The 24,950-nt window shown below is 41.9% G+C and overlaps 2 protein-coding genes across 2 annotated transcripts in view; both read right to left on the reverse strand.

Annotated features, from left to right (window-relative positions):
- Positions 1 to 911: 911 nt before the first annotated feature.
- Positions 912 to 10,832, reverse strand: LOC134455277 (mannose-binding protein C-like). Its single transcript, XM_063206297.1, has 4 exons — positions 10,616 to 10,832; positions 10,189 to 10,290; positions 10,022 to 10,105; positions 912 to 1,285 (listed from the first exon to the last, which is right to left on the reverse strand). Exons 1-4 carry the CDS (start codon positions 10,830 to 10,832, stop codon positions 912 to 914), a joined length of 777 nt encoding a protein of 258 aa, XP_063062367.1.
- Positions 10,833 to 13,556: 2,724 nt separating this feature from the next.
- LOC134455278 (mannose-binding protein C-like) overlaps positions 13,557 to 24,950 on the reverse strand; it is an 83,828-nt gene continuing 72,434 nt past the window's right edge. Inside the window, exons 3-6 of the mRNA XM_063206298.1 lie at positions 17,845 to 18,006; positions 17,217 to 17,312; positions 17,050 to 17,133; positions 13,557 to 13,942 (exon numbers count right to left, since the gene is read on the reverse strand). Coding sequence (XP_063062368.1) covers positions 13,557 to 13,942; positions 17,050 to 17,133; positions 17,217 to 17,312; positions 17,845 to 18,006 — 728 coding nt within the window. The remainder of the gene's footprint in view (positions 13,943 to 17,049; positions 17,134 to 17,216; positions 17,313 to 17,844; positions 18,007 to 24,950) is intronic.

A 24,950-nucleotide genomic window follows, 5' to 3' on the forward strand; every position in this document is an offset into this window, starting at 1 on the left:
TTAAGACTCATTGGCTTACTGCCACACTGTCTTCAACGGCCGCTTAAAAAGGGCTTTCACTCCATGCAGTGATTGGGGTTGTGAAAGACTGACTGAAAAGCCTAGGCTACGTAAAAAATAGAGATGCGCCAGATACTGGTTTTTAGGTACTGCTGGATACCGGATCCACTGCTTAAGATCCTGCCGGATCCGGATAGTCTGAAAAACCCTATTATCCTGCCGAATCCGGAACCGGATCTTGGATCCTGTACATCTCTACTTTAAATGATACATTTGGTGAATAAAAAGGCAATTTTAGAAATCTAATGCTGTTTTGTACACAAGGAAATTGACGGGGATAGTACACTGAGTTCACTATTTAACATTGCATAAAGATGTCAAATATTGTTTTAAATGTGAAAAAGTAACTGAAAATTATACAAGCTTTTGTGTTAAAACGGTTTATTTACAAATCAGCAGGTATGGATCAAGAGACGTTTTGTTATTCTTTATCTAAACTGCCTGCTCTGCCTTGAAGTTCATCAACATGTTCTGTGAAGCCGTACCAAACCATTAGATCAAGAACAATCTGAAGTTCAATGAAATCATCCAAGGATCTTCATCATCGTAATCATCCCAGAACACCCTAAAACATTTTCCAATAAGCATGTGAAGAGCTCTTTTTTCCAAAAATAAAACTTGTTTTTTCTCACTTTCTGATTATAATATTTTTTGGACTTTTTGGCCCTTTTTGAGATAGGACAGTCAAAGATGTTGACAGGAAATGACTGGGAAGGGCGAGATCAGGAATTAAACCTGGGTCCCGGCATGATGGTATGGCACACTACCCCACAGAGCCGCATCTCCCCCACAAGAAATATATTTGGATGCAGCATTTTGTATTGGACTTCTGGGGATGCTCACATTAAACTTTAGGGTAAAATTTCACATACAACTGCGCGATTGCCATCACAAGAGACATCATACCAGAATCCAGAGTGCACTACAACACAGTCCTCCACTCCCCCATGGTTATCTGGCTGACCGCTGTACCATTTAGTGAAGGTTAAAGGCCTATCATTAACGTCTACAAATTGCCCTTCGTGGCTCCGGTCTGTAGCTCCGATGAATGCGTAGGTGTCGCCATGCACCTTTGCAAGTGCTTGGTTTTCCACATCTGTTCTTGGCAGGACGAGTGTGGCTCCGAAGCTGGAGCAGAGTCTGACGCCCTCATCAAAATGTGCTAGCTGGCCATCGGTCACATAGTACTTCTGCCCAATCCTTCTGAAGGTGCGGAACCTCGATGCTTGGAGAAATTACATTGGTATGAATATCGATTGGCATGAACTGGCATGAATATCAATGCAATTTATTGTATCAGTGGAAGGCACAACTGATGAACTTTTAAGTCTTGTAGTGTTGTTGAACCCCTGGTTGAGGTTCAATAGCTTATGACTGAAGACTCTAGCCGTTAAATCATTGGATAAATTACCAGTTCACACTCTATAGCATCTTACTGTAAAAACTGTAGAGGTGTAACTACAAAATCTATTTGATTTTGTAGTTTATAAGTATGAAATCATATCCAAAGTACAAATAGGAGATTATTATTACAATTCTTCATATAATTGCCTTTGGGGAAACAGTTTCCCACCTCTCTACCATTTCCATGGAGTTGCTCTGGTCTTCCTGTTGGCCATTTTCTCTTTGGGAATGGTATGATCATCACTAGGGTTATGGGCTCTACATATGATGTCAACAAACCTGAGTCTGGTGTGGCGGTCTGATCACCTTGGTTGAGTATTTCTGTTACTTTATTGAACCCAAAGGAACTTAAAGGATAACTCCAGCCAATTTCAACATGCAGTTGTAATGCTGACACTACCCTGGACTTGTCAGTACCTGAGATTTTCCGAGATCGTGGTCATTGTAATGGGGACAGGTGTTTGTTTACATTAAAAAAAAAACCCAACATTTTTATTTATTCCTAAAAACATCCAAAAGGTTACGCAACATCAGTAGACAACTACCAAACAGCGATACCTTTTGGGAAAATATTTCAACTTCAACTTTTCAACTTTCAAGAAGGGGCGATTAGGTGTGCAGCAAGACATAAGCACATATATACAGCAACAACATATCAGACAGATAAAGTGCAAGTGGTCATAAGGTTAAAATGACCATAAATATGGTTATAAAAAAGATAAAACACATCATGAATAAATAAAATATATAAAATAAGAACATCATCATAGAATAAAATACCATCAACAACACCAGGGATCAGGTCAAGAAATCAATCAGAATGTGAATTTAAAAGAGAGATTTAGAGCACTAGGGACAAATGAAAGCCTAAATCTGTTGGTCTTGACTGATGGGAACCTAAAGCGTGAGCCAGATGGAAGTAGCTGAAATTCAGAGTGGAGAGGGTGGGCAGTAACCGATAAAATGGACTCAGCCTTTCTCAAAGTGGCTTTTTTATACAGGTCAATGAGGCTGCTTTGCTGGGCACCTGTAATCTTGCCACTGACCTTCACAATTTTGGCAAGGGAGTTATTTGCTTTCACACTGATGTTATTGAACCAACAACAAAAAGAAAAAGATGAAACCGACTCAATGTAGGACCTATAAAAGAGTGTCATCATGGTCTTGTCCACATTGAATTTGGCCAGCTTGCGTAAGACGTTGTTGGCTCTTTTTGCAAATATTTTCAGTGTTGATGTTAAAATTTAATTTGTTATCAATCCAGCTACCCAGGTACTTGCAGGAATCGGGTACAGGTCTTTTCGTCGAATGGATTCTTGAGAGGGGACCATTCGAACAAAACGTTGGACCATTCGTATAAGGCAGGGGATCTTTAGTCGAGGACGTTCCGTCTACCGCAAAAGCCTACGAAAGGTCCTTAAAATTGAACTAAAGATCCTTAGGTTTCAACTAAACGTCCCTTCAGCCTGCCTATATTAGAAATGTAAATCAGCTTTTTTAATGCTCATTTTAACGGGTTTTCTTCAGACTGCCTATATTAGAAATGTAAATCAGCTTTTTTAATGCTCATTTTAAGGGTTTTGTTTATTTAAATATGTAAATCAGCTGTTAAGTTTTGTTTTTTGTTGATTTAAACATGTAAATCTATAAATAAAATGTACTTACTCATTTTAACTGGTAGGGCTATGTTGTTGTTTTTTTAACGTTTACGTCGTTACATTTTTTGACAATTTACGTTTACGCCCTTACATTTTTTGACAATTATCTAGACAATATTTGAGAAGCTTTTTTTTTCACGTCGTTACATTTTTTGACAATTTACGTTTACGCCCTTACATTTTTTGACAATTATCTAGACAATATTTGAGAAGCTTTTTTTTCACTTTTACGCCGTTACTCCCATCTGCGGGCAGAGAGGCGGGACCAAGCACAGCCTGCTCGCTTTGAATCAAAGCAGTGCGGTTTAATGTGTCTAGAAGTAGGCTATTGACCCTTGTGCTCGCTTTGAATCAGAGCAGCGCGCGTCTAGGCTATAGACTATAGTGCATCTAGAAGTAGGCTATTGACCATTGAGCACATTGTCATGCAGCGAGTTTTCTGACTTTCCGGTAACTTTTTAGATGCGAAGCACCAGCAACAAGAGAAAGCTGTCTCCCGATACTTTGATGTTTCTGATTCTGAATGACAACAAATAGTTCGCGCATGAGCCAGAAAACAATATAGGTCCTAACAGTGTTGAAAACATTACAGAACCCATGCACCTGTGTTAAGCCCATGGCTACAGTAGAGAGAGAGAGAGAGAGAGAGAGAGAGAGAGAGAGAGAGAGAGAGAGAGAGAGTTAAGTTAAATCGCTACGTTAACACTGCACAGGAGCGCGTTCTCTCTCCGCCGCGTCTTTGCATGAACAAATGAAATGGTAATTGAATAATAGTTTGCCAGTATTGCAGGGTGTATTAAACCCAGTGTACGTTGGGGTGCAAGGGAGAGCAAGGAAGAGAGCAGCATCTGTGATTAACCGCTTCGAAATGTGTGCGTAAAACCTGCTGTTAACCAGTGGATTTTGTGAAGCTTGAAGTGTACCGCATTAAAAAAAAGCTTTGTTTGATTTCGTGTTTGTATTTTACTTTGACGTTGCCTATAGTCCTCAGTTTATGGGTATTTTCAGTTGACCCCCTACACGTTTTCTTTCTGTCATGTAGGGTATTGTTCGACCGTATTTTTTTATCATTTTGATTTCGGACTTAATTTAGCCCTTCAATCACCCCTCTCAACTTTACCCTGATAGAAGAGCATTCGCTACCCTGCACTACTCGTTAAGCACTTATTGTCTGACTGATTTTGGCTGCTGCGAATAAGGTAGGTCTATCTTATAAAAAAAAAGGGTCTGTCACCGTTTTGGCTGAAGGTTGACACCACGAACCAGATGACAATTGCAGTCTTGCCGCGGGTCTTGAACAGTGCGCTCTCTTTCCGATTCAGATTGCTTCTTCTGAGAAGGCAACTGGCTACCGCAGGAGAGGGGAAAGGTGGCAATATTATCCACAAGCTTGTTGGATAAATTGTGTTTAGCCTATCGCAGATGAGGTTCTGGAATATTTTGTAGTGCATGGGACATTGACAAGGAAAGGTAGCTATGATATCCTCGTGAATAGGTCTTCGACTTTTCAAAATGCCTCCTGCTCGCTTTGAATCAAAGCAGTGCGGTTTAATGTGTCTAGAAGTAGGCTATTGACCCTTGTGCTCGCTTTGAATCAGAGCATCGCGCGTCTAGGCTATAGACTATAGTGCATCTAGAAGTAGGCTATTGACCATTGAGCACATTGTCATGCAGCGAGTTTTCTGACTTTCCGGTAACTTTTTAGATGCGAAGCACCAGCAACAAGAGCTGTCTCCCGACACTTTGATGTTTCTGATTCTGAATGACAACAAATAGTTCCATGAGCCAGAGAGAGAGAGAGAGAGAGAGAGAGAGAGAGAGAGAGAGAGAGAGAGGAGGGGGGGGGGGACGTTAAATCGCTACGTTAACACTGCACAGGACCGCGTTCTCTCTCCACCGCCTCTTTGCATGAACAAATGAAATGGTAATTGAGTGGGGTCAGCCCAATGTTCCCACGGCCCATTGGTCCCACAGCCCATTGGTCCCACATTGCTAAGACTTTTGCGTTTTTTCAAAACTAGGCCCAATGGTCCCACAGCCCATTGGTCCCACAGCCCATTGGTCCCACATCACTAAGATTTTTAAATTTAATTTTAGGTCCGTTGGTCCCACAGTCCATTGGTCCCACAGTCCATTGGTCCCACATCACAAACACTTCAGTGGGCTGTGGCTGTGTGTTTGACGCCCTCTCGGTACTTCACATGGTAATCAAACATTTCAAACAAGCAATTTAAGGTTAGGTTTAGGGTTAGGTTTAGGGTTAAGGTTAGGGTTAAGGTTAGGGTTAGGTTTAGGGTTAAGGTTAGGATTAGGGTCGTATGACGTAAGCGGTAAGTACCGAAAGAGCCTTGAACTAGTGAGTCCCGTGGGACCAATGGGCCTAGAAATTCAAATAAAAAAGCAACGTGGGACCAATGGGCTGTGGGACCAATGGACTGTGGGACCAATGGGCTGTGGGACCAATGGGCCTAAAAAATGAAAAAAAGTCTTAGTGATGTGGGATCAATGGGCTGTGGGACCAATGGGTTGTGGGACCAATGGGCTGTGGGACCAGTGGGCCGTGGGACCAATGGGCTGTGGGACCAATGGGGCGTGGGAACATTGGTACGCTCCCAATTGAATAATAGTTTGCCAGTATTGCAGGGTGTATTAAACCCAGTGTACGTTGGGGTGCAAGGGAGAGCAAGGAAGAGAGCAGCATCTGTGATTAACCGCTTCGAAATGTGTGCGTAAAACCTGCTGTTAACCAGTGGGTTTTGTGAATCTTGAAGTGTACCGCATTAAAAAAAAGCTTTCGCAGATGAGGTTCTGGAATATTTTGTAGTGCATGGGACATTGACAAGGAAAGGTAGCTATGATATCCTCGTGAATCTTCGACTTTTCAAAATGCCTCCTCTTAACATTCAACATGTAAATGGGTTATTCTGTAGTCCAACGCTATCCTGGCAGGAGAATCATTCGTTACAAATACTGCATACACACTCAGCAATTGTGTCTGTTGGTTTTTGTCCTCCAGGTCTTCATAAAATCATCTACCACCGCTGTGATAATTTGACTACACACCGCTGAACAGTTAACAGTTTTTTAGGCTACTGTATTGACAATTGCAGTCATGCCGCTTGTCTTGAACTGTCTCTTCCCGTTCCATATCGTGACAGCCAGATGAGAAGCACAAAGGTGGGGGCTATCCGTGATCGCGGAGGAAAGGTGTCAATATCCATAGCCTAACCCTTGAACTGTGGAGCAATTACATATTGTTTAGGTTCTTGAATACTTGGATTAATTTTCCATTAATAAGGAAACGTGTAAGATTTATCCTCAATCCTCCCCGATAATGTTTTTTGTCATAGGCCTAATGTTAATGCCCTCCCCAACACATATCCCCAGTACAATATTGCGACACACGCTTGGCACAATGATAGGCCTACTAAATGAGTTCAATGTTCTTGCAACACTTTTCCCAAGAAAAGTCAGTTTTCATTTCGAGATTCCAGAGCAAATCAGCTGGTACTGCGCTGCTCGCTTGCTGGTCAATAAACGTTGAACTGAACCGTGTTGTGTGCGTGTGTGGCTATGTGTGTACCATCGTATGTCCATGATCGTCCGTGCTCTTATCATGCAAATGACATGTCATGCAGGCAAGGGCATCCGTTTGATTTCAAAAGTGCTGGCCCGGACAATTACCATAAACCCGAGTAAGGTTTGAAAAGTGCTGGGTACAAGATAAGGCTACTTCCGATTTGAGGTTTCATGATAAATAGCCTAATACGCATTGGCGTATTGACGCATAATGTGGCCATGTTAAAAATTAAAAGCCATCTGCGCTGTCTTGTTTATTTCTGATATCCTGCGCTGAAGTCATCTTTATCATACATATAATTAATGCAACGGTAACTGAGTGGTTAACCCATCATAACTAAATGTAGCCTTGCATAATGGTGCACGTCAATTTGTTGTCATAACTTCGCTCTGTCCCTTTTGATTTCCTCAAGCAATTCATCCCTTTTGTCATTTTCCCTGTTTTACTGTTAGTCTTATGAACCTAGGGCGTATCGATCACCATTATTTGCCTGAAACCTGCAAACTAAACACTGCATGCGCGCAGCCACACAGAGCATTCTCTGTGTCAAAGGAACCCTTTCTCCGCGCCTGTGCGGCATTCTCCTTATCGCTCCTAGAATGGCAATACATGTTGGCAGACTTTATTTTGCATAATTCACGATTATCTGGATATATTTGGCTAGGTTACTCAGCAAAGAACATCATTAACGTTAGTGAGGTAACTTTTGGCGTGCTGATACAAACACCAACGGTGAATCACGATGCAGGCCCTACTTCCCCAACCATAGCCTACTGAAAAGGTCCATAGCCATTGTGTTCAACGCCCTTTGATAGGCTCTGCCTGTATCAGGGTCGATAGGCTAATGATGATGGTCAGGGCGCACATCAGTGTTTGGGTTGTCCATGCTTTTTTCTGGAATACTGTGCCGATTAGATAGAAATTATCATGTTATGAACCCGAGTTTAGTAGATATCGCGCGGTGAACGAGGCAGCCTGCAAACAGTTTGAAGCGCAATGTGGCTGTAACAAGTTAGAAAGTAGCCAAACCATGTTGCTTGTTAACCTGTTTAAATTATGAGCGTTCCACGAACTATCTTTCTTTGCGCACGCTATAAACTATGGTTAACTATGTATGCTTTATAATGTTGGTAAAGGCGGGATAAGGAAAATACATTTCCCTTCAGAGATAACAGCACTCCGCCTTCGGCGTCGGGGGTGTTATTCGCCCCGTAGGGAAACATTTTCTTATAGTCATGTGTGGACAATACATTATCCCTTAGGCCTACCTTTAAATTGATGTCGTACATTTTAAAACATTTCGTTGATATTGTAGTGGTGCAAACGACTGTAGTTATGAGATGGGCGCCAGCCAGGCAGCAAGACTGCCGTTACCTTTCCAAAAATGAATAAAAATCAGTGACCAACACATTAGAAATAATTCATATCAACACAACGAATATCCTTTCTTACGTTTAGTAGTGCACTTTTGCAAAACCCTCTCAATTTGGAACAGCTCACATCAATGTCTGGCTTTAGCGATTCTTGCGAATGGTGATCTTCTCGGTGCACACTTCATGGTTCCCTCTCTCTTGCTCTCTCGGCTTGTTGCTTCCTGACAGTCTCACCCGCCATTTGAAATTAACTCCATTTTATAGGCTGCACGTGTAGTTCACAGAGGGTAACGCTGTTATCTCACTTCCGGAGGAGGCAGAGGCAGTCTGTTACAATATAGTATATATAAAATAGGCTATAAAATAGGCCTAATGATAAAAAAGCAGTCTGAACTAAAATGAAAAATTAATTTAAAAAAATAGAGACGCGCGCACTTTCTACATGGTTCGATTTTTGTTTTGTTTTGTTTGTTTGTTTTGTTTTGGTAGGCACACAAGTTTGATAAAATATAAAAATAATAGGCTAATAAAATAGGCAGACTAAACTAAACATCTGCCCAGTTACACGAAAGGTCTGCATGGATTGAACGTAACGTCCTTAGGTCTTCTACGAAAAATCCTCAGGTACTGCACGAAACACCCCATGCCTTCTACGAATGGTCCAACGTTTTGTTCAATTGGTCCCCTCTCAACAATTCATTAGACGAATCGTCTCGAATTCTAGGAATCTCCCACATCCACAGCCTGCCCCTTGATGGTAGTAGTCAGAGCAGGGAGGGGGTTACGCCTGAAGTCAATTATCATGTCCTTGGTTTTTGAGACATTCAGGTGCAGGTGAGAACTGTCACACCAGGCGATGAAATCATCTATGATGGGACCATGATCTGTTTCGTTCTCATGGAGAAGGCTGAGGATGATCATCTGTGATCATGATGAGTCATCTGCAAATTTCAATATGTGACGGTTTGCATGTTGGCTACGGCAGTCATTAGTATACAGAATATAGAGCAGAGGAGACAAAACACATCCCTGGGGTGATTCTGTGGAGGATGTCATTTTGTCAGAAAGTACCCCATTTACCCTCACCTGCTGGATTCTGTTAGTTAAAAAGTCCAGGATCCATCCCACTACACCATTTTCCAACTTAAAATTACCCAATAACTTATCAACTAAAACATGTGGAAGTATTGTAAAGCGGATGAAAAGTCTACAAATAAAATCTTCGCATGTGTGTGGCAAGGTGGCAGTGGCAACCTCTACACCAAGTTGGGCCCTATAAGCAAACTGTAGAGGGTCCAGGAGTCTCTCTGTGGCAAGTAAAATACATCTTTTCATAAGTCTTTCAAAACATTTCATAACCAATGAGGTCAGGGCAACAGGTCTAAAATCATTAAGGACCTTAGGATGGTTGTGTTTAGCCACATTTACGATGGTGGCGTGTTTCCAGATTTGGGGGACTTTCTTTTGACTGAGAGAAAGATTAAAAATATGATAAAATATTGGTGACAGCTGCTCAGCACATGACATGAGCACTCTGCCGCCCATGTTATCTGACCCAGGACTCTTCTTAGGGTTAGTGTGCTTGAAGGTCTTCATCACAGAATGTATACTGAAAGGCGGGGGGACACTGTCAGTAAGATGATGTTTGGAGTAGGCCTATGTTACGATATTTTTAAATGTAAACAAAACCTGTCCCCATTATAATAGCTCACATCTCGGAAAGGGCTGAGCCAAAAAATGCAGCATCACCGGGTACTGACAAGTCAAGGGTAGCGTGAGCAATACAACGGCACAATGAAATTGGCAGAAGTGCTCCTTTAAAGTCTATATGCTGTATAATACACATTACAAGACCATCGGAACACAATGCACATGTGCATACATACTGAGAGACAGACTGATGTGAAGTTACACCTCAATTTTGTGACGGTTGCTATCCATCTCACCTGATTCTAGCTGGGAGAGACTTCTTTTAAGGCTTAGCACCTCAGATTGCAGAGATATAATGATGGTATCATTCTCCCATAGCCCTGTATAAATAATTGAAATGTATTTTAAAGGTATATACAGTATATAATTAAATAAAACGCTTAATGATATATTTATATTTTACCTGCTATTCCAGGGTCGCCTCTATCTCCCTTTGGCCCTGATGGCCCAGCGGGCCCAGTGGGACCCATTTGTCCTGGAGGGCCTTGGGCTCCGGCTCCGGTTCCTGCGGACAAAAGGCACAATGACTGGCTAGAGTGAGTTTTTTTTTTTAATTGCTTAGCCACAAATGCCCCCCAAAGTCCATGCACAAACCCAACTACTGCTCACACAAAATGCAAAACGGGTTCTTCTCACCCCACCAAAATGTATAATATTTGTTATAACAGAATTCAATACTTTTAGCATGGATTTCAAAAGCATGCATATGTCTAAAACATTTCCAATGATATTAAAACGTACGTGTGTGTATAAAGGCGGAGATTTAGTGATAGGTTTCGCTAACTTGAGCATCAGGGTTTACGCACACACACAAACACTGAGGCACGCACCAGGCTCTCCTTTATCCCCCTTGGCACCAGGAGCTCCGTCATGTCCATCTCTTCCATCTCTGCCATCTCTGCCAGGGAGGCCGTTGTGCCCAGGTGTGCCCGGGATGCCAGCCAGAGCAGGGCAGCTCAGAAGAGGAGAGTCCTGGGTCTGAAGCTCCACAGCTGTAAACAGATAAGTCGATAGGAGAGCAGAGAAGCACAGTTTGAGTGAAGCCATGGTGCCCATATCAACCCTGAGGAGACTGTCAAGTAGCCTATTTATAGAGGGACTCATGTAATAATTAACAACACAGGAATGGGGCAAATTGTGTTACCACCTCCACTGTCCTGTCCTCTGTTGGCCTTTACCCATGATTGCCATCTACTGAATCTTTACAAGTGTTGTGGTTTGTATCTGTAATTTGAGAACCCTTTCGTAAACTGTTGCATTGATCTGATTTCTTCCTTTATGATGGTTGTTGACCTGCAGTTTTGGCATTCAGGATGGCCGTGCGTGCCCAACTGATAAGTTAACGTCAGAATTTTATAGACGTACAAAAGGCGAGTGATTCCCAACCAGGGGTACATACGTGTACCACTAAGGGTACGCAAGCACACTGCAAGGGGTACAGTAAGTGGGAAAATGTAATAATAACAACTATATAGACTATAGATTATAGTCACATTGGAGGCAAAAACATACCACTATTGAGGGGGTAATCAGGGTGTTAAAAAAGGCTCTGGGAGGCTAAGGCAAGTCTAAAAAAGGTTGGGAAACACTGATGTAAGCTATAAACAGGGTGCAAGTCAAGGAACTAAGAATTGTTATATACAGTATTTGCCAAAATGGTCAGTCTTTTATCAATGCCATGTTATCCAAAGAGTTTACTTGTAAGCAACTTCTGTCAAAGTTGAGAGCTTATCTGTTGATTTTGGTTCTACCATAGCCTTAACCCGCTCAGAGGTGACACATGGAAAGCTGGTGTTAAATTTGCAATATACTGTATATACATATACACAGTGCCATGAGAAAGTTTGGGCACCCTTTTGGGAAATCATTACATCGGTTTATTTATCGTTGGGTTTTTAAAGTAGCAACTTCATGTTAACATATGTTAAACTGTAGGGAAAGAGAAACATTTCAGCAGTGGAAGAATTTTAATAGGTGTTACAGAAACAATATGTGGATTTAAACAAAAATAGGCGTATGCATAAATATGGGCACCCTAAAGAGGGTAGACCATTAAAATGAAGTAGAGCTCACCTTTGCTGATCAAATGGCCTGTGGATACTTGCAATGCAAGAAGAAAAATTCCAACTGCCTGGTGCTACTTAATAGTTGCCAATTATTCTATCCAGAAACCCTCTAATTCAGTCAGGTTACTCATCTGTCTTGTTTAGACATCCTGGTTCAAATAAATTCATTCTTTTTCAATAATGGCGATATCTCAAGATTGATATGACCATTTCAAGACATTGCACTCGTTATTTTGTATAAACTCATTGTTGAATTTTGATCAGTGCAGTGCAATCACTGTCCTGCTGGAAAGGCCAAACTCTGTTCAGCTTCAATTTTGTGACTGACACTTGAACATTCTTTTGAAAAATCTGCTATTTGAAAGGAATTAGTGAGGCCCTCAACTGCAATAAGTTTAACAGTGTGTATGCTAGCCATGCAGACCCATAGCAGGGTATACTTAGGCCAGATGTCTTAGAATTAATGTGTGATTTTTTTTGCCATGTCCACCTCCTATTTTTAAGGTCAAATAACTCTAGCTCAGTCTCATCTGACCACAGTATGATTTCCCAAAATGCTTTTAGCTTGCCAACATAAGCTTTCTGTATAAGTTAAGAAAGTGAGTGAGAAATAAACCAATGTAATGATTTTCCCAAAGGGTGCCCAAACTTTCTTATCGCATGTATTTTATTAAACTTTCTTATGTATATGTATTTTCATTGTGATAAACATTTGAACATGTGTGTATACAATAATATATGTGTTTGTTTGTGTGTGTGTGTGTGTGTGTGTGTGTGTGTGTGTGTGTGTGTGTGTGTGTGTGTGTGTGTGTGTGTGTGTGTGTGTGTGTGTGTGTGTGTGTGTGTGTGTGTGTGTGTGTTTGTGTGTGAACTAGTGAACTCTTATTTTTTTCAGTAATGGGATATTTCATGTCGGCCTACTACTTTCAGAATCCCATGACAGTTCAAGGTGAATAGAAAAGCAATTTTAGAACTCTAATGCTGCTTTGTACACAAGGGAATTGTGAGGGAAAGTAGACTTTGAGTCCACTATTAAGCATTTCATAAAGATGTGAAAATATAGTTTTAAATGTGAAAAAGTAACTGAAAATGACACAAGCTTTTGTTAAAATGGTTTATTTACAAATCAGTAGGTATGGATCAAGAAACAGCATTTTGTTATTCTTCATCTAAACTACCTGCATTACCTTGAAGATTATCAACATGTTCTATGAAGCCATAACATTATATCAAGAACAACCTGAAATTCAGTGAGATCATCCAAGGATCTTCATCATCATAATCATCACAGAACACCCTAAAACATTTTCCTGCATTATTTCTTTTTTTGTCAAAAATAAAACTCACTGTCAACAAACAATATTTAATATTTTGTTTTGGTGTTTTGGCCTTTATTGAGATAGGACAGTCAAAGATGGCGAGAGGAAATGACTGGGAGGGTTAGATCGGGAAGGATCAGGAAATGACCTTGAGTCAGAATTAAACCTGGTTCCCGCGTGATTCTATGGCACACTACCCCACTGAGCCGCATCTCCCCCACAAGAAATGTATTTTGATGCAGCATTTTGTAAGCCTGGTTCTCACTGACGGTGCGTGTGTAGCTCCGGAGCCTCCTGGTGGAGCGGAGCTACACACTCATACACACTGTCGGTGAGAACCAGGCTAGCATTTTGTATGGGACTTCTGGGGAAGCTCACATTAAACTTTAGGGTAAAATTTCACATACAACTAGGCGATTGTCATCACAAGAGACATCATGCCACAATCCAGAGCGGACCACTACAACACAATCCTCCGATCCCCCACCGTTATTTGGCTGACCGCTGGCCCATTTAATGAAGGTCAAAGGCCTATCATTTAGGTCTACAAATTGCCGTTCGTGCCTCCGGTCTGTAGCTCCGATGAATGGGTGAGAGGAAGGGTAGTCGTCATGCACCTTTGTGAGAGCCTGGTTTTCCACCTCTGTTCTTGGCAGGACGAGTGTGGCTCCGAAACTGGAGCAGAGTCGGATGCCCTCATCAACGGAAGCTAGCTGGCCATCAGTCACATAGTACTTCTGCCCAACCCTTCTGAAGGTGCGGAACCTCGATGCTTGGAGAAATTACATTGGCGTCAGTATCAATGGCATGAATCGGCATGAATATCAATGTAATTTATTATATCAGTGGTAGGCACAACTGATTCACTTTGAAGTAGATCTTGTAGTGTTGTTGAACCCCTGGTCGATGTTCAATAGCTTATGAACTGACAACTCTAGTCATTAAATCATTGGATAAATGACCTTTTCACACACTATAGCACCTTAAATAGGCTACTGTAGAAGTGTAAGTACAAGTAAGCAGTCATGGGTAAGCGGTTGGGGTGTCAGACTTGTAGCCAAAAGGTCGCCGGTTGGTGGGGGGAGTAATTAACCAGTGCTCTCCCCCATCCTCCTCCATGACTGAGGTACCCTGAGCATGGTACCTTCCTGCCGCACTTCTTCTTTGGGAGGCCATTGAGGGCTGCCCCTTTGCACGGGTGAGGCATAAATGCAATTTCATTGCGTGAAGCGTTAGCTTGTGCGCTGTGTCACAATGACAATCACAATGAGTTTCCCCATGGGCTTTCACAAAATCTATTTGTTTTGTAGTTTATAATGAAAACATATCCAACATACAAATGGGAGATAGAGGGATTATTACTATTATTAATTCTTGGTGACATAATTGCCTTTGGGGAAACCTCTCTACCATTTTCATGGAGTAGCTCTGGTCTTCCTGTTGGCCATTTTCCCTTTGGGAATGGTCTGACCAGGGGGTCAGGATTTGGCTGATTAGCTTCGCCGATTAGCAAGGCACGCTCAAAGCTCAAAGAGGGTGGATGCGATTGGTGGGTGCGCAAGTTTAGTGTTGGGCACACATACCTATACAGGTGTGTGGTTGGGCACCTCCATGCATCCAATGCCCGTCTTCCATATATCTTTCTGGTCAATCGTAAGTCAGTCATTAAGGAGGCACTTAATTGGCTGAGTAAACTGGCGGCGGAAACGACTCCATTTGAAGCTGAAAAATTTGTTCAATTTTGGCTGAATTCACTAGCCTAGCATTTCCCATTGAAATGACTGGAGGCGGGACTTATTCACTCTCTCCAGGGCTATGTCTCAAATCATGCACGTTTGTCAGTGCACTGACAGTCAGTGCATAGTGCACACAGTGCACTGAGGTCTTTAGTGCATAGTGTCGTCGGAAAATTTGAGCACTATGCACTGTGCCCTCGCTGGAAGTGATGGCTGAGCATGGCATTAGCTCGCCAAAATATGAGTTGGCTACTGTTTACAATGCACAGTGTCTGGTGCTTGTATTAACATGTCCTTCAATCCAAAGGACAACAATCACGCAATACTTTGGTTGGCATGAAAAGGTTGGTGTCCCATCAATATTACTTACAGAATTACCAAACTCTTCTATTGAACTGAATGCAACATTTCCTCCGTGTCATTGTCAACATGGCCGCCGTTTAGTGCGTGCAGTGTCCATCATTCAAGCACTGCATTTTTCCGCCATTGTTAGGGGATCATCCTGGCACTTTCAGTGCACTGGCTCTACCGAAATTTTCAGCGTGGGCGCCATAGGCAGTGAAAAACAGTGTTCGAAGTGCATAAGTGCGTGATTTGAGACACAGTTCTTATACTACCTCCATGGGTCTGACCATCAGGTTATGGGTGGTCTAAATATCATGTCAACACACCTGTCTTTGGTGCGGCCGTCTGATCACCCTGGTTGAGTATTTGAGTTACTATATTGAACCTGAAGGAACTTAATGTCTACATACTGCATTACATAGCATTTAGCAGACGCCTTTGACCAAAGCGACTTACAAGGAAGAAATTTAAGCAGGAACAGGGTAAGGCGTCTACGCGCAATTTGCAGTTGCAACACTGACAGCATTGTCCAACATAAGATAAAAGAGGATGTAGCAAAAAAATGAGATGTATTAAAAAGTGGCCAAAAGTAGATAATAAACAAAGACATTTAGGCGCAGTGTGCAGTTGCAACACTGACAGCATTGTCCAACACATGGTAAAAGAAGATGTAGCAGGGTAACAAAGAAAATTTAGATAATAAACAAAGACATCTTCTACGTGCAGTGTACATTCGCAACACAGACAGCAATGTCCAACACATGGTAAAAAGTTGTTGCATAAAATAATAAGATACATAAAGAGCAATTTAAAGGGGCATTCCACCGATGGAGACATGAATATGTATTGAAAGTGGGTCATATATGTAGTAGAATAGTAGCATACATTTCCAATTTGGTGCCCTCTTGGCCGAGAAAAGGCAGAAAATCACTTTTTAGTGTTTGTGGATTTGTGACGACAATCCCCATAATGCATTGCAATGCTCAAGTTCCACAGGCCACACCCAGGCAGCTCTGCCAGTGACTTACTGGAGACTCTATACCAGTGATTTCAAAAACACTGGCACACTGATCTGTGATAGGTCTGTTAGCGCATTAGGTCCAACCCATGGACGGGGTTGAAAGGGTGGGAAAAAGGCTTGTAGTCTCAACAGAAATCCACCTCTCTTCTATGACTCGGTTCGGTGACAAGCCGTGACCGCCAATGACTGTATAGAGGTCAGTGACCACAGCCAATGGGAATGCTTGAATGCTTTGCCTTCTGCCTGTACGGACATACTCTAGTCTCTTCAATCGCTTGTATCGCTTGCTGCTGCACTTTGTCACTTGAATCGCATCGCGCCTGGTCTATTTGTGCGGTTACACTTCCTCCTACAATGATTTTTATGTGATTGTTGGAGGAAGTGTTAAGAGGTGAAGATGGATTTCTCCTGTCTCGGGGGTAATTGAGAGAGTGTTGCACGACCATTCAAAAGTATGACTGGGTGTCTAGGAATGGAAAGCCTAATGCAAATGGGTGGAGTGTCCCTTTAAGTGCATACAATATGTTAAAAGGAGTGGCTTAGGTGAAGAAGCTAAAAACTAAGGAAAGAAAGCAAAAAAACTAAGGCTACGAGGTGCGTAGAATTAGTTATTATGTTAGAGTGTTAAGCAGGTAAGCTTTCTCGGAAAAGATGAGTCTTCACTAGCTTCTTAATGTATAATACACATTACAAGACTACAATGCACATGTGCATACAGACAGACAGACTGATGTGAAGTTACACATCATTTTTTGTGTTGGTTGCATTCCATCTCACCTGTTTCTAGCTGGGAGAGACTTCTTTTAAGGCTTAGCACCTCAGACTGCAGAGATGTAATGATGGTATCATTCTCCCATAGTCCTGTATAAATAATTTAAACGTGTTTTAAAGACGTATATAGTATATAATTAAATAAAATACTTAATGATATATTTATATTTTACCTGCTATTCCAGGGTTGCCTCTGTCTCCCTTTGGCCCCGATGGCCCAGCAGGCCCAGTGGGACCCATTTTTCCTGGAGGGCCTTGGGCTCCGGCTCCTGTGGACAAAAGAGTGCAATGCCTGACTGCAGTGATGAAGTTACAGGTTTTTTTTTCCAAATTTCTTAGACACAAGTACTGCGTTTCCCCCAAAACTCCATGTACAAATCCAAATACTGCTCACACAAAATGCAAACTATTTGTTATAACAGTTTTCAATACATGTAGTATGCATTTCAATAGCATGCACGTGTCTCAAACATTTCCAATGATATTGAAATGTGTGTTTATAAAGGCAGAGAATTGTCTGTATATTGTGTATTGATTTACAAATGATGATGCACATGAATGCAGTTGTGCTTTGCACCAACACACACATACACACACCATGGGGTACAATATGAACAAGCAGTACAAAAACATGCATGCACACACACATTCTCTCTCTCTCTCTCTCTCTCTCTCTCTCTCTCTCTCTCTCTCTCTCTCTCTCTCTCTCTCTCTCTCTCTCTTTCTTTCTCTCTCTCTCTCTCTCTCTCTCTCTCTCTCTCTCTCTCTCTCTCACACACACACTTACACACAGGCACATACCAGGCTCTCCTTTATCCCCCTTGGCACCAGGAGCTCCGTCGTGTCCATCTCTTCCATCTCTGCCATCTCTGCCAGGGAGGCCGTTGTGCCCTGGTGTGCCCGGAATGCCAGCTAGAGCAGGGCAGCTCAGAAGTGGAGAGTCCTCGGTCTGAAGGTCTACAGCTGTAAACAGATAAGTTGCTAGGAGAGCAGAAAAGCACAGTTTGAGTGAAGCCATGGTGCCCATATCAACCCTGAGGAGACTGTCAAGTACTTATAGAGGGACCCATGCAATAATTAACAACACAGAAATGGGCCAAATTGTGTTACCACCTCCTGTGTACTCTTTTGTCTTTTACCAGTGATTGCCATTAACTGAACCTTTACACGTGATGTAGTTTGCATTAGTAATTTGAGAACCCTGTCGTAAATGGTTGTGTTGACCTGATTTCTTTCTTTATGGTGATGTTGACCTGCATTTGTGGCATATAGAAGTGCCGTGCCCAACTGATAAGGTAACGTCAGAATTTCATGGATGTAGGCCAGTGATTCCCAACCAGGGGTATTGAATGACTTAACAATAACTATGTATATACACAGTGTTTCTTGTGTTCAAAAAAAAAATGCCCTTCCACCCCACCTTGAGCACTTGCCCCCCAAAATGTCAATGCACACCACTGTAAGCAGGCCCGGATTAAGATGGACTGGGGCCCCTAGGTTACAGGTTGCTGTGGGCCCCCCCGGAAGGCAAATTTCATGACAAATTTACATAGACAGTGCCATAATTTTTCACTTTTGGCCAATCAGGGCCCCCCTGGCAGGTTGGGCTCCTAGGCTGCAGCCATATCTAGCCTGTGCGTTAATCCGACCCTGACTGTAAGTCAGGGTATGCGAGCACACTGCAGGGGATATGGGTGGGAAAATGTAACATTAACAAGAGCATAGTCACATCAGAGGAAGAGGCATACTGCACAGAATTCTAGTGAGGGTGAACTCAGGGTATGACAAAAATGCTTAGGGCAGGGGTGGGGAACCTATGTCTTGAAGGCCGTTTATTTAATTTAATCACATGAAATATGAAAATAAATCATAGATATTACTTTTGCAATACAATAAAGTTATATTTCAGAGTGTAAGGTGGGGTTTCAAACTGTTTCAAAGGTGGCTGCCTTCAATATAGGCCTAAAGTGCAGGGGGAAATCCTGGTTTGTGTTCAAAATGCGTCCCTTGGATTACTTTTAAGGCCCTTGGAGGAATTTAAAGTGACCCCTGGAATGAAAAAGGTTTCCCACCCCTGGCTTGCGGGTACACAAGACTAAAAAGGTTTAGTTGGGGAACACTGATGTGGACTATAAACAGGGTTTATAAACAGGGAACTAAGAACTGTTATTTGCATGCCATAAATGGTCTTTCACCCAGGTCATGTTGTCCAAAGAGTTTAATTGTAAGCAACTTCCGTCAAAATTGAGAGCTTATCTGCGGACTTTGGTAAACCAAAACAGCCTTGACCTGCTCACAGGTGACACATGGAAAGCTTGTGTTAAATTTGCAATACATAGCCTTTAGTAAAAGTTTTGGGTTATTATCTTATTGAAAGATCCAGTGAAGATCTTAGCTTCCTCTATGAGCATATTTTTGAATGGTCGCCTTCCACATTCTATCATAATCTTCTGTTTTTATGGTGCCGTACACCCAAACAAGGTTTAATGTGGCTGAGGCTGCCACAGAAGGATGCTTCCACCACCATGTTTAATTGTGGAAACCCTGTTATCAAGTTTTAAGGACTATCCCTTTCTTCACCTGACAGAAGCAGAATTCATGCATCAAAGCAGGTGCAATTGAAGATGAAAGCAGAGACTTTCAAAACTCATTTTTGACTTTTACCAGTGATTGCCATTAACTGAACCTTTACACGTGATGTAGTTTGCATTGGTAATTTGAGAACCCTGTCGTAAACGGTTGCGTTGACCTGATTTCTTTCTTTATGGTGATGTTGACCTGCATTTGTGGCATATAGAAGTGCCGTGCCCAACTGATAAGGTAACGTCAGAATTTCATGGATGTAGGCCAGTGATTCCCAACCAGGGGTATTGAATGACTTAATAACTGTGTATATACAGTGTTTCATGTGTTCTAAAAAAAAAAAGCCCTTCCACCCCACCTTGAGCACTTGCCCCCCAAAATGTCTGTGCACACCACTGTAAGGAGGCCCGGATTAAGATGGACTGAGGCCCATAGGCTACTTTTGGCCAATCAGGGGCCCCCTGGCAGGTTGGGCCCTTAGGCTGCAGCCATATCTAGCCTGTGCGTTAATCCGACCTTGACTGTAAGTTAGGGTATGCGAGCACACTGCAGGGGATATGGGTGGGAAAATGTAACATTAACAAGAGCATAGTCACATCAGAGGAAGAGGCATACTGCACAGAGCACTAGTGAGGGTGAACTCAGGGTATGACAAAAATGCTTAGGGCAGGGGTGGGGAACCTATGTCTTGAAGGCCGTTTATTTAATTTAATCACATGAAATATGAAAATAAATCATAGATATTACTTTTGCAATACAATAAAGTTATATTTCAGAGTGTAAGGTGGGGTTTCAAACTGTTTCAAAGGTGGCTGCCTTCAATATAGGCCTAAAGTGCAGGGGGAAATCCTGGTTTGTGTTCAAAGTACGTCCCTTGGATTACTTTTAAGGCCCTTGGAGGAATTTAAAGTGACCCCTGGAATGAAAAAGGTTTCCCACCCCTGGCTTGCGGGTACACAAGACTAAAAAGGTTTAGTTGGGGAACACTGATGTGGACTATAAACAGGGTTTATAAACAGGGAACTAAGAACTGTTATTTGCATGCCTAAAATTGTCTTTCACCCAGGTCATGTTGTCCAAAGAGTTTAATTGTAAGCAACTTCCGTCAAAGTTGAGAGCTTATCTGCCGACTTTGGTAAACCAAAACAGCCTTGACCTGCTCACAGGTGACACATGGAAAGCTTGTGTTAAATTTGCAATACATATATATTTTCATTGTAATAGACATTTGAACATGTTTATATACGGTACAATAATATCTTTGTGTGTGTGTGTGTGGATTTGTGTCTGTGTTCATCTATTTTTCTACTGATTGACCTAAGGAAGGCAGATAGGAATCTCTATGTTCCATCGCAAGTGACTGACAACCAATCATATATTAAGGTTCACCAGTGGTTACCAAGAATGATTATTAAACTTTGTTTGAAATGTAGGTTCAAATTGCACTTGTCGCTTTTGTTTCATATCCTCAAGCAACTACCGCTTATCCTTCAATTACCATTACTCATCAACAGCATATCAGCACCCTGTTATTAACACACACACAAACACACACACGTGACGGGACCAAAGGTCACACGTGACTGGACCCAAGGCAACACCCTGTCGCACACACACACACACACACACACACACACACACACACACACACACACACACACACACACACACACACACACACACACACACACACACACACACACACACACACACACACACACACACAAACCACACACAATACAAAAGCAGGTAACACTTTATTTTAGGGATACATCTATTAGCACTAATACATGCAATGTTCCTGTATAAGTAACTTGTAAGGCATGTACAAAGCAAAATCAAACATTTGTTAGGCATGTATTCACAAATGTCTTGTTCATGCACAATAAGGGATTTATTACCAATTTAACCTTAGTAAGGACCTAGTAGGCCTTAGCATTTGCTTAGTACATGCCTTACAAGGTACTTATGCAGGCATTAACATTGTATGTATTAGTGCTAATAGATGTATCCCTAAAATAAAGTGTTACCCAAAAGCATACTGTACATATATTCAACGTTGTGTCATCACAAACACAGGTGATTGGGCATGAACTGGCTGTTCTTCTGTTGGCAATCAGAGAGGGCGAAGGTCAAATGCTAATACACTGACTAGCCTGACTCTCACCAGACGTGTGAAGTTCTGCACAGCTTTGCAATTCTCCATTTTCTAGGTCTGGGATGGCGAGGCATTGGATTTATTTGCAGAAGCCATGGCTTTTGCTACCATTTGTCTATCCATGCCATCAACATATTCCTTCAAAATCGATCTCAGCTCTTCTTTTAAACAATCAAAATGTGGTCGAGTTTACAGTAACACTTTTTTGTAAGGTTCAAATGCCAGCCAGTATCCCTAACCATTTGTGGCGAGTTGTAAGATGTGTGTTTTGTATTCATATCGCATCTTGTGCAGGCTGAGGGAAATTGGTCAAAGGAGAAACCTCGAGAAATGGTCATGCGTGCTGCGCAAAGTTGTTTACCGTTTTCCATTAAAGCGTGGACCAGCGGGCAAAGATTTAACCTTCTATGAAGCTCCTAGTGCGCATAAAAATGCTTTCGAACAATTTGGCCGTGGTCTCTGTACCAATACAACTCCATCCAGTGACTAACCAGTCCATTAGCTAGCACAGACATGATACATTTGGAGTTATCAGATATGGCACACTCTACCTCTCTCAGCTGCCGTCTTCCACATGCGTCTGCAAAATTGATTAGAGGCTAACACGTGAAACCTATTGTTAAGTGTTACAGAGTCTTCAATACAATTGTTGCCTGAGGCCTTGATGCAAGCCACCATTGTTATTATCGAAACAAAAATTGCTTTGACAAGTGTCACGCCGGAGATTTTCCTAAAAGATCAGACCGGTGTGTGGAGGCTTCGGTTACCCCAAACGCCACATTTTACTGTAAATATTATTGTCAAGATGGAGCAAGTGCACCCCTGGTAGTCAATCACCAGCAGCAGACTGAGACTGAGACTATCAGCACACTGTAGCTGCTGCAGGCAAAGACATGCAGCAAACAGTGGAGACATCTGTTAGTAACACACACACACACACACACACACACACACACACACACACACACACACACACACACACACACACACACACACACACACACACACACACTTGAGAGACACATGTCCATCCTGTTTCAACACAAGGACAGCGTCGACTTCAGTGTTTGTGTGTGTGTGTGTGTGTGTGTGTGTGTGTGTGTGTGTGTGTGTGTGTGTGTGTGTGTGTGTGTGTGTGTGTGTGTGTGTGTGTGTGTGTGTCTCTGCGTGTGTCATACGCAAACATGTGATTCTGTTTGTGCTGCCTCAAAGCCAGGAGGGGAAAAAGGAAGTGGAGAGTAGACACAAAGAGAGGAGATACCAGCCTGCTGATACACGAAGTAGCCTATTGGGTGTTTCTATATTAGGGGCTATGGTTCCACTAGCCTATATTAAGGGGTGCAAAAAGTTCCGGATGGATTCATTGGAGTCATGGATCATTTGCAAGTCAGAGCCACAGATGTTGAGGTACGTTTTGGTATGCAGACTGAGATTGGCAAATACAGCCTAACTGTAGTTAGATGGGTTGCACACCATTATGGAGAAAACAAATAATAACGGGCGATGACCCACATGGAAGCCTACATAGCATTTTTGCTGAGGCAAAATAAATGCTTGTAAATGTTAAACAGTGACTTGTGTAGTCATGATGGAGTCATTGACTCCATTTTACAAATGTGAAAAAAATATCATTCACATAACATTTCCTAGTCAATGTCAAATACTTCTAAATCAATTGTTCCTAATTAATCAAGAATTAATAGCCTACATGTTACTAAGTGTCAAATATAGTAATTGCGCACACAATATGGCACATATATTTAAAGGGGCATAATGTAGGATGATGTCGTGTGTGCGGTGCCCGTGTCTCAAAATCTACACAGTCATGAAAAAAATGCTGTTTGGGGCTTTCTGACAGCGGACTGTGGAAGTGGTCGCGAGAGCCATCGTTCACTTACTAATGACTCGCATAAGCATAAGCATAAGCATAAGCATAAGCAGCATGACTAGGGACCATGATTAATTAAACTTTTAATCCTACCTGGAGCCCCTTTAAGTAGTGTTTCTTAATCATTTACAAACATTTGCAAATGCATGTGTATTTTGTTGAGAATTACTTTATTACTTAAAATATGTTAACAGACGTTTACAAACTACCAGGATTTTAGTTGTTCAATGAGGAATTACATGAATATATATTAGTAGTAATCATAGGCGCCGACTTCGGGGGTGCTCCAGGGCCCGGGCACCCACGAGAATCTGTGGGCACCCACAGAAAATATGGGCACCCCATTAGGCAGGTGCAGTTATGACTTAACCCCAAAAAAATTCTAACAAAAGGTTTCTCAGTGGTTTACAGTACTATCTGATGTACTTAACAACATACTAAAAATCTGCCAAAATCTGACTTCAGGAAAGGCCTCATTTTCAAGATGGCCGCCACAGGGCCCTTAAATTGACTCTGGCCTTAAAATTGCATTCAAATGACCAGGAATAGTGGTGTTTGATGCATGTTTCAACCTTGTAATGTTGTAATTAGACTATGTCCTTGATATGTATATGGTTATTAGTGCAGTTTGCTGTTAAAAATCAATTTACAACTGTATGGTACTGTAATATTAGACAAATTTGGCCTAGCGGTTAGGCTAAATACTGCTAACCTATTCTTTGTGTGCATTTTAGGTGTTTTTTTTTCAATTATGATTATTTTTTACATTAATATACATGTTTTGTATGTGCATGTTTTAAAATATATTTATTTATTTTATTTTGACAGTGATGATCAATGGTAAAAAGCAAGGAATCCATACGAAGGATTCAAAATGTCACTTTTCACTGCCTCCCGTGTAGACAAGACATGACAAACATTAAAAGTGCATGACATTATAACATCTATTTGCACAGGCACAACCAATAATACATCTTAACTTATCTTAACCTATCCTAAGTACACAGCCACAAAATACCAAAACATTACAGTAACCATAAATAAATGAATAAAATTGTACATACGCGCACAGTAGTCAGATCAGGTATTAGCACCAGTAAAAAACAAGATATTGAAAGCGAAAAGTGAAAGCCCATTGGGAAACTCCAACTCCCATTGTCATTGTGACACAGCACTCCACAGCACACAAGTGAACACTGCACACTGCACACAACGAAATTGCATTTATACCTCACCCATGCAAGGGGGCAGCCCTCAGTGGCGCCCCATGGGGAGCAG

The sequence above is a fragment of the Engraulis encrasicolus genome, chromosome 9 (assembly GCF_034702125.1).
Source record: "Engraulis encrasicolus isolate BLACKSEA-1 chromosome 9, IST_EnEncr_1.0, whole genome shotgun sequence".
NCBI lineage: Eukaryota > Metazoa > Chordata > Actinopteri > Clupeiformes > Engraulidae > Engraulis > Engraulis encrasicolus.

Coding starts and splice junctions, on each gene's coding strand:
- LOC134455277 (XM_063206297.1), bottom strand. CDS start 10,832: ATGGCTTCACTCAAACTGTGCTTCTCTGCTCTCCTATCGACTTATCTG. Junction 10,291..10,615: donor GGGGGATAAAGGAGAGCCTG/GTGCGTGCCTCA, acceptor TTTTGTCCGCAG/GAACCGGAGCCGGAGCCCAA. Junction 1,286..10,021: donor TCTCTCCCAGCTAGAATCAG/GTGAGATGGATA, acceptor AATTTCTCCAAG/CATCGAGGTTCCGCACCTTC.